Below are 10,289 nucleotides of genomic sequence, written 5' to 3' on the forward strand. Positions count from 1 at the left end.
TGGCACCTCGGGGCCCTCCTCGGGCCGTGGGAGGCCGCAGGGCCGCGCCCCCGCCTCGGTCGCTTCTCAACGGCTTGGCGTTTGTCGTTCCTGCAGGGTTGCCGGGTCAGCAGCAGTCTCGGCGGGTAACCATGTAGCGCTTAAATCAGAGGCAGCCTCCATGCTGAACGTTACAGTCATAAATAGTTACCAGTATCCACCAGTGCCTGGTAGCGCTCTGCTCCCCAGACCCCTATGAATTCACCGCTGCCGCGTTCTGCTTCGCCCCAGGTAAAGAATAAAAGTACAGTTAACAACCGGAGCGCTCTATTTTGAACGTGAAATTACTCACTGTACCGCCAACGGTTTCAGTCAGGGACCACAGGTGGTACCACAAGCATGAGGAACTTTTTGGAATGGTCTCTGTTTATAATATAAAAATATTTTAACTTAAATTAAAACATCAAGTTTATTATCAGAGAATTTGTCGCTGCTTCTTTATGTTGAAATGTGTTCCATGTGTTACCTTTTACAGAAACTTAGCCCAAGCCTTGAGAACAGCACCATTCAGAAACAGAGGCAAGAACTCCAGTTTTTAATTGCAGAACTGAAAGATCGTGATAAGGAACTCAATGACATGGTGGCAGTGCATCAGAGACAGCTTCTAGCCTGGGAAGATGACCGGCAAAAAGTACTGACTTTAGCAGAACGATGCAACTTACTAAACAGTAAGTATTGTGTGTATAAAGAATAAGACCCTTTTAAGTCTTTTAAGTATGTTCACGTGCTTAGACTCCTCAGTAGCAGTTTTGCATCATACAAGGAATCGTTTCCTACCTTTTGGCCTTAAATTTGGTTGTCGTCTTCCTGAGATCAAAACTTCCGCGATGGTACTAAAGTGATCTGATCTTGAAGGGGCTTTGATAATCAGATAGCTCGCTCTTGTTTGAATATGTAAATTGCTCCTGTGGATTCCTTAAAGAAAATCTGATTAAATAAATGTGGGGGAAGAAAACAATTTGCAAACATGCTGGTGTACTGCAGAGCTTGTGCTCTGACGTTCTGCTGCGCAGCTCTGACATCATCCGCAAGCCAACCGGCGAATCACCTGGCAGCTCTGAATAGTCTTGTTTCACAGCCATAGTAGAGAGGTCACCACAGAGTTCGTATTCCATCTGACCTGGGTAGCTAGGGAATCCTGCGTCAGAGGATGCGATGCGAGCATTCGTTCCTGAATCGCAGGATTTTGAAACACTGGATTAAATTGTTTCTGAGATTTGAAAAATTGCATGATAGTGAGCTGTTTTCTCACAGATACCTTGTCTCCCTTCTTTTCAGATGAGCTGAACAAGAGAAATGAAATTATAAAATCACTGACCAAAAGGTTAAAGTTCTTAGAATCTCAGCAGAATGACAGTAAGACAACATTTGAAAATACACAACAGAAGTTTAAAGAGCTGTCTCAAAAAGTAACAGATGCAACTGTTCACTGTCAGGCTCTGGAGGTAGGAGTTGAGTAATGGCCTGATTTTGCAGTCCATGTATGTACAGAATGCCAGTGGCATTTGTGAGTTTCACTAATGAATAAATATTTCATATTAAGGCTCTTGAGTTGCATTTGTCTTTTAGTACAGTAATGTTAGATTAAGATATGGCTTTGATGTGTTGGGAGGAAAAAAAAGCGGCAGAAAAGCTTTCTTAAGCTAGGATTTGGAGTTTGCTGTTTGTTTGCTTAGTTTTGGGGAGCACTGCTCAGAACCACTTGCCTCCAAAAATGTCAGGCGCTGTGATTGCAAAAGGCAGTGTTGGCCCCTGGAACAGTACTGGTACCTGCTTGGGAGGTTCCAGAAAGTTTGATTTACAGCTTTGACTACTATGATGAGCTGTAATATTCTGAAAAAGGTTTAAGGATATAAAAATAATTGGTATTCGAGGGTTCTAGATTTTTTTTTTTTAAGTGATTTGGCAATGATGTGTTTATTGGGATAATTTTTTCCCCTGTATGTAATACAGTAAAGCAGTATTGTGTGCTTTCATCTGTCTAATCGGCTTGACTTAAGACATGCAGGATATTAAGATCCTTGATTGCAAGCACGTGTGGTTGTAACAAATTGGGGAACAATGTTTACTCCAGTCCTCTTTTCTCCAGATCCTCACGGCTTGCTCAGAATCCCACATTGCCATTCATGATGTTTAAATAAAGTTGTGCACACATTTACTGGAAAAATAGCAACTCTGAATCACTGAAGTAGTAGCTGACACTCTTACTTCTGTTCACTAGGAGAAAAATCAAAGTCTCCACTGCTCAGTTTTGGAACTGTCTGCTAAAACAGGCCAGCTGCAAGCGAGAGAACAGGAGCTACTTACTATGCTTAAGCTGAAGGTAACATCTGTTGTCTCATCAGGCACTAAATGTGGTCAAACTGCAGTGGAGTTATTGGTGACTGTACCGCAGTGGTTTAGTCACTGTTGATCTCACTGCTGTTTAATTCTTAGCCTTGTTTGAGAAGGGAAAAGTGGTCAGCAAACAATAAACTGGTTTATTTTCGTAAACGAGCTTGTTTCCCGGCTTTGATTTACTTATTTTCTCAAGAGCTCAGAAGAAAATCTGTGAAGTAGCTATAACTACTGCAGTAAGATGTACTGTTGTTTTGTCAAAATCCATTCATGAAGATAAAACAATAATCAAGAATACGTTCCATTTCGTATTTCAGGATGAGGCTATACTTGAAACAACTGATCACATTACTGAGTTTACATCTAAATTCAAAAAGCTGGAAAGTGCATTGCGTGCAGCAAAGATGGAGGAATTCAGTCTCAACAAAGAAAAGCAAGACCTCAAACTGAGACTGAAAGAACTAATACTTGAAACAAATAAGCTGAAAGGTAAATGTTTATACTGGGCACCTAGTTTAGTGTGGACCAGCATGATTCCTTTTCATTCTGGGAAATACTAACATTTTGTTTTAAAGATGACCTCTGTGAAAAGATGAAAGAAAATAATAAGCAGCAGGAAGAAATCACTCACCTCAAACAAGAAAATGGCTGCTTGAGGAATGAGCTCGCACTTATTGGTAAGCGTGGGCAGCTGGCTTTTCATGCCTTAGCTTTCAACAGCTCAAGAGACTTCTAGACAACCACAGTTCACTAATATCTGTGAAGGGGGCAGCTTCTTATCTACCTTTCTTGCAGTTTAATAAAGGCTTTGTGTGTCATTCTTCCATGAAAGCAGTATCTAGGGCTTCTGCAGGGACAGTTTATAAAATCTTGTAAAAGCACAAAGTTCACCAATATGATTACGCATGGAGGAATAAATAGCTCAGAGGATTCTCTCTCTCTTGAAAATTCTTGATGCTTTCGTGTCTCCGGTGGTATTAACGCAATAAATGGGGGTGGCATTCTCCCTTCTGACACAGGTTGCATAGAAAATGGTGACCTACCGAAAAGAAGCCACATGCAAAACCTAAAGCTTAGGCCCTACGAAATTACCAGCCCCTCCGCTCCCTCTGGTGTTTGTATGGAAGCAGTATGTTTACAAACGATCTTTTTCTCTTGCTTTTCTTTAACTGATGGGTTTGGTTTAGACTGGTTTAATATGCAGGACTTGGAAAACTGCAGCTTGCTATCTGTTGATATCTTCGCTTTGGTTTTGGGTAGAGAGGAACTCTTCTGTGCTGCAGTGGATAAGAAAGGCAGGCTGATGGTTGCTGCAGTATTCTTACAGACAATACATACCTTGAAAGATTAGGTGACGAAAGATGTCCTCTGCTGTGAGGTGATTTAGCAATATATACCTTGAAAGATTAGGTGATGAAAGATGTCCTCTGCTGTGAGGTGATTTACTTGCCAATCACTTTTTATCTGCCATTACCTTTGCCAAATATTGATCCATGTCTCATTATTTTAAAAACAATAGTAATGGGGAGTATTTCCCAGCGCTTCCCTGCACAAGGCATGAATTGGAATTAATTACTGAATTTCCTTTCCATGGAAGAATGTTAACATGAAAAAGTAAAATGAATCAGTCAATGAAGCAGAATAATGCTGCTAGTAAAATAAAGCTAGGTGCTGGTGAAAAGTCCAAGGAAAATACTTGATCTGTTTAGTTGTCTTACGGTTTTTGTGCTCTTCTTATTTGGAAGGGAAACAGATCCCATTCATCTTAATAAAATGCTTTTGTTTTGGTTAGGTACCTGTTTCCACTGCTGCAGACATACGTGTTAACAAATGTTCTTGCTTTGTGTCTATTTGCTTTAAGTAATTAAAAAATTGTATATGTTTTGAAACAGTTGAGAAAGCAAAGAGAAAGGATCAACTTCTTCAGTTTGCCAAGTCTAAACAAGCGCGGACTGACACAGAACTGTCAAGTTTGCGACAGGTACAAACCTAATTATGTTTCTACTCTGAGATTATGAAGGCACTTTTCAATAACATCAGATCTGCCTGGAACAGTATAACAAGTTTGATCTAGCTGTTCTTAATTAAGAAAAAAAAACCAAATTTGCTGTTTCTGCCTTGCTGGGGTCCCTACAGAATGTTGATTTTTTGTTGTTGTTGTTGTTATAATTAAAAACCCATGGTACAAATCTTTGTATTTACATGTGCTTTTAACCTTTTTTGTATAATTGTATTTACTTGGTCCTACAATGAGTGTAATGCCACCCTCACAGCAGTCAGGTGGGGCACCCTGTTGAGATAACAGTTCGTCGGTGCGTATGTATAACCCGAGAGTGCTAGGCTCGAGGAACCACGTGAAAGGCAGTGGGAGTGGGGCGGGCTGCCTCGCACACATGCCCAAGGTGAACTCACGCAGCGTAAAGGGGCATGGTGTACCGAAAGATCTGTTTTTCAAGAGAGACTTAGAACCGGTGTTTCACCTGCACTCATTTGAGGTTCTCAAGGCATGTTCCATTTTTTTTTTTTAATTGCAAATAATTGATCGGTATGTTACCTTCTACATCAGCTTTACAAAAAATTCCCTGCAGTGAAAGCCAAATGCCATGATCGTCATTCATGTCCTGTAATTCTGCAAAACTCTGAACAACGTAATAACAACATGTATTGAATATCAAATAACAGTAATGATTTTGTATTTATGGTTTAATGTGGTTCCATCTCAGAAGAACATTGCAGTCTTCTAAGAAAAATACTGTTTATTGCTGCAAAATGTTATTTTCCTAAATACATGCAGAGGTGGCCCCTTAGATTTGAAAGGCTTTGACAATAGTTTGACTACAGGTGTTGGTTTACAAAAATGTTTTGAGGATATTTTTGGAAGACAAGCAATGAGTTAGTGCCTGATGACAATGTTCCTGCACTCCAGACTTTCACTAATGCGCATTACTATCTTTAAACAGATCTACGTAAAACAGCAGCGTGACTTGCAATTTCTTCATGTCAGTTTGGAGAGCTCTCAGGAATTAAGGCAAAAGCATGAAAAGGCAGCACATGAAAGGAGGTAAAGTAATTTTTTTTTTTTCTCTTTTTTTTTTAGTAGTTTACTCTCGGAAAGAGACTTCACTGTTCAGCCACAACTAACATCCTGAGAGAGATGTGTGCTGTGTCAAGATGGCTTTGCTGGACTCAACCACAAACGTCCAGTGAAGTTGTCAGATACCTTTTTTTAACTTGGTCAGGAGACACCATGAGTATCGGTCACAGAATAAAGCGTTGTATGCAGGCCAGACAGTTAATGATTTTTTTAAAAAAATTGAATAGTCTGGAGGTAGGGGTGTTAATCTGGCCCGCTACTGCTTTTGTTTAAAAATCAAAGTTTATTTTGCTTTCAGATTAGGAAATTGGTGCACACTCTGGAGGCTCAGATAGAATCATCACACTGTATAAAACATGAGGGAACTCTCAGACTGATTTCGGAAAGTAACAGCCAAATCTGGGCAGGCTTCTGTCGGGTTTTCGCAGGATACAGCTGCCTGTTGGTATATGAACTACTGCAGAACCATGGCTACAGCCTCTGGTTAATGTATAGCTTTAACCTTGAGTACAGTTATGTATGCTCTTTAAATGCAGTATTTCTGACTGTTTTCTTTATCATACCATTGTAGCATAGGTATGGCATTCTCTGCCCCTGAAAGTAACAGCGAGACAGACACGGTTAGGACTGAGGGCACCCACGAGATATGCGAGGAGTGTGGAACTGCACAAGTTCCAAAAAGTAGGGTAAAAACCACCTCTGAGATGTGTGAAGTAGATAATAGACTATTACTGAATGCATCAGACTTGGAGGAAACTACCTCAGCGTACTTAAACCAGTGTCAAAAAGTTGTGAAAGTCTTGGCTGTCCTTACGGAAGAAGAAGAAGAAAAGCAGGATGTTGCATCAAGCTCCGATGAGCTAGGCAGCAAAGTATTTTGTGAGGCAAACAGCACGAGGCCATTGAGTAACAGGGGAATTTCTGAGAATGGAGTGGAAAGCAGAGACCAACAAACCTTTGAGTCACCTTTACCTGAATATGAGCATTGGCTTAACGTCAGTTCTTGTGTAGATTTGCAAAGTACTTTGATCCAGAACACCATCACATCTGACAAAACTGATAATGAAAATAAAACCTGGGAAGAGAGAACTGGAATTCTGTTTGGCCAAAAAAGCAGAGAGACTCCTGTTGCAATTCACAAGTCTGAATCTGATTCCTGTAGTAAAAACTTCATCATAAAAAAAGATGCATGGTGGAAGCCAGTATCAGATCCGGAATGGTTGAAGATTTTCAAACCCATAAAAGGAGATGGAAGTATATGGCATGGAAAAGATTGCGACTGCCTCAAGACTGCACAAGAGATGAAATGTGCCAGCTCAAAAAGGTTATGTGCTTGTTACATTTAAGAAATAGATAGGTACAAGCCGAAGTTACGTAGAGACTTGGGTGTATGAGCTCTCAATAATTTGTATTATCTTAAGTGATGCTTGAAGTAACTGCTGTTTTAAAACTAGTCTACCAACTTGAAAAGTAGTAAATTTAAGTAAGTTAAAATAGCTCTAAGGTATCATGATTCTATTTTTATGCATTTATTTTTTCGCATCTCTTATCCTCAAGAGCTGTGTGGGTAGGAGAAGCTGCAATACCACATAACTTGCCAAATAAACTCATTGAGGAAAATGCAGATTTAAAAAATCTTCAGATTTTTTTGAAATTCCAGATGTTGCTTGTGAATCTGGTGGGTAAAATGTGTTCTGACCAGAGTTGGACTTCTGCAGTGATGTTTCTATAAGGCAAGAAACAAACCTAGATTTTGTCTGATGCTTTAGTGACTGTGTTATTTCTGTTGAGAAATCACACGGTGGCTGGGCAAGAATGTAGGACACAGCTTTTCTGCACAGGCTGCTTTCCTCACTCAGGGCAAGAAAATGAGATGGCAAGATTTAAAGGACGGCAATCTGTCCGCTCTCCAGTGCGTCTTTGTTCATGGGACTCGATCCCTGTGTTTATACTGGGGGCGGAGAAAAGGACGTGGTTGGGGATGAGCAGAATGAGGTTTCTAATGCTGAGAAGTGTCGGAAAAATACTCGGGTGTCCCAGTGGTATTGGAAGGTATCCGAGATATAAATGCTGCTTCGCATTTATAGAAGTGGTTTTATGCCTGCACAAGCAAGGGCATTCAGAGCTGTGACTTTCTGTGGGTTTGTTGTGTTGGTTCCTCTATTTCCTTTCCAAAAACTGACTTACCAGCTCTATTTTAGAAGGATTTCTGAAGTTTTACAGAGATTTCATAGCTGCCTTTTAGACAGAGAAGAGAAGGAGTAGCAGCTTTTCAGCTGGTAGTTTGACAAATACGGTGAATGAACAGCTGTTTAAACCTGCTAAGGATTTTAGCCAGCAAGTCTGCCCAACATCCAAACAAATTAATGTTATGGAATGGAAATATCTGATGTACAGACGCTTTCATTCTGTGTTGCTTTTAAAACAAAAATATTATAGAAATTGTTACTGCAGTGAGACAGACCTGTTCAGAAACAAGGTGAATGGGCAGCCATTGAAAAAGAATGCTGTCCCGGCACATTCCCACACAGCTTAGCTGAGCTTCACGCTGTGTGTGGACTCTCTCTAGTTTCCGCTGTCCATAAATCATTAAAGACTCCATTCCCCTTACGTCTACCCTGACGTCTCTTATCTACTCCCCCAGCAGCACAAGTGACACGCTGCCATCCCTCCAAATCTCTTTTGAGGCTGAATCATGAAAACTGCTTTTGCTTTTTGTCTTGTCCTTAAGAGGATTTTAGGGGAGAAGGAACAAATTCAACCCAGGCAATGCAGATAGAGCAGATATCCTTCAGTGAGGGAGGGCTGCTCTACCCATTTGGGATTTGCTGCTGAGCTATCAAGTTTTCTTGATGCCCACATTTGGTCCTGGGAGCCCTGATAATTGGGGATGGATTGACTCAGTGCAAATCCCAGGCGGTCTGCTTTCCAGCCTCTGCTGACTCTGATTTGTCACCGAATAAATTCTCGCCCCATAAATGGGAGGAAGGCCGTAGTATTGCAGTCTTCAGCGTGGGCTTCTTCTTAAGGCATTAATGGCAGAGCCCAAACACAGCATTCCTTCTGGGACTTGAATCTGGATCCTCCAGTTTTCCATTGCTGGCTTCGTAGTGCTGATGATGTATTTTGTGTGTAGGGAAGGGTGCTGGCACCTCCCTGTCAGCCCAGCAAATATTTTTGACATGAGTTCTTGAATTCTGGAACAGCCGACAAGAAGGCTATTAACACAGTCAAATAACCTTATCCAACTGCAAGAGTGATTGTGAAATACTGTAGCACAGGAATCATTTCTGTGTGCTCTGACTTAGCGACTTCATTTATGTTGGACCAACATTTGCTGCCTTTGGACTTGTATCTCAATTCTGGTTTTAAAGATGGAGCGTCAGCAGTTACTTGTTCAGTGTGCTTCGGCTGGACTAAGCCACCAGTTCCTTGAGCCATCTCCCTCCCTCAAAATCAAACCTGTGTTCCCCCCTCCCTCCCAACCTGTGTATCCTTCGAAACTGGCTGTGCTCATTGCATTGCCTCGCATCCCCTGCTTCTAGGCTGCTACAGCTTGTTCCCTCACATCTCTCCAGAGCCCTTCCTCGTCAGAAGCTCACAAACATGAGCTCTTCTCTCTTAAAAGCCTATTGTATCCCGGTGTTTTACAAGAGAAGTGAAATGAGACACAGCAGACAGTTCTGAGCTGGCATCTCTCACAAGGGCTTTTTCTTAGATTGAATGTCGTTCAAAAATAAGTGTTTTTGTAACACTCTTGCCAGGTATGGAATGTGTTATATCTAGAGAATGTTTAATGAAATGTTGTACATTTGAAGACAGTATTTTCTTTAAAATGTACGTATTTTTTAATTATTTACCCACTCTAGGCAGTGCTAGCACTGTGCTTCTGTTTTGTTCAGAAGCGTGATGAATACAGAGATGTTTTATTTGGGGAGATGGTCGCTATTGTATTTACTTTTAAAAAACTGTATGAAGTGGAAATTAGCAGTTGAAAATGAAATTCGCCGCATAGCTTGTAACTGCAAGCAGAAACCAGGGCACGTCTTTGTACAAGCCACAGACAGCACTCAGTGCTGTGTGAAAAGACAGCACAGGGGACAGGTGATCCCAGGGGAAGAGGGCTTAGGTAGGGTGATCAAGATAGTTTCTAATGTGCTACAGCCTTTATTAGTTCTAGTCTTAATTTGTGATTAATTGGTGCTGGAGCTGAGTGAGGGATTTGGTACATTTTGATAAAATTGTGATTTAAGGAATTGAAATTGAGAATGTTTTTCTCTAGGGTAGGCTATAATAAAGTTAACTTTCAGTTGGGAAAGGTGTAAGAAAAGTTTCAATCGTCTGACATGCATACTAAGAGCTAAAGACCTTTCGTATTAGGACAAGCTTGGGATGGCTGTGAGTCAGTGTTCGGAAGGTAATAACGTGCAGGGTGTGATTTGTTGCTTTAACTGTCGTTTAAATTGCTTTTCCGATATTCCTAAATACACTCAGATACACTTAGTGCTAAATTAATATTTTGGTTTGCTTTAAAACCTAGGGAAAGATGTGTGCCAATGGATCGTATTCTTCAACTCTGCACTGAAATGGTAGTCAGGCAACTGAGTTTTGGGCTTAATCACAGTTTGCCCCAACAGCACTTCACTGTTTGCTGCTGTATTTAAAAATAAATAAAATAAAGCCTCTTTGGGAAAGCTCTCCTGTGATCTCTGAAGTGAGATGATGACTTTAAAAGGCTGTGAAATTCCCTTGAAAAGTACAGCTACAAATATTAATTTGCTGAATGGTTGATTTAAAAAAAAAAAAAAAAAGGGGGGAG

At 40.8% G+C, this 10,289-nt stretch overlaps 1 protein-coding gene across 3 annotated transcripts in view; it reads left to right on the forward strand.

Annotated features, from left to right (window-relative positions):
* Positions 1-13: 13 nt before the first annotated feature.
* CCDC62 (coiled-coil domain containing 62) overlaps positions 14-10,289 on the forward strand; it is a 16,262-nt gene continuing 5,986 nt past the window's right edge. The window contains exons 1-9 of one of the 3 annotated variants that reach the window (XM_009283909.2): positions 14-270; positions 515-707; positions 1,318-1,484; positions 2,261-2,362; positions 2,694-2,865; positions 2,952-3,053; positions 4,269-4,357; positions 5,334-5,437; positions 6,042-6,794. In XM_009283909.2, coding sequence (XP_009282184.1) covers positions 235-270; positions 515-707; positions 1,318-1,484; positions 2,261-2,362; positions 2,694-2,865; positions 2,952-3,053; positions 4,269-4,357; positions 5,334-5,437; positions 6,042-6,794 — 1,718 coding nt within the window. In that variant the 5' untranslated portion in view covers positions 14-234. The remainder of the gene's footprint in view (positions 271-514; positions 708-1,317; positions 1,485-2,260; positions 2,363-2,693; positions 2,866-2,951; positions 3,054-4,268; positions 4,358-5,333; positions 5,438-6,041; positions 6,795-10,289) is intronic. The other 2 variants (XM_009283910.2, XM_009283912.2) reach the window with 2 other exon arrangements.

The sequence above is a fragment of the Aptenodytes forsteri genome, unplaced genomic scaffold, assembly GCF_000699145.1.
Source record: "Aptenodytes forsteri isolate BGI_AS27 unplaced genomic scaffold, ASM69914v1 Scaffold118, whole genome shotgun sequence".
NCBI lineage: Eukaryota > Metazoa > Chordata > Aves > Sphenisciformes > Spheniscidae > Aptenodytes > Aptenodytes forsteri.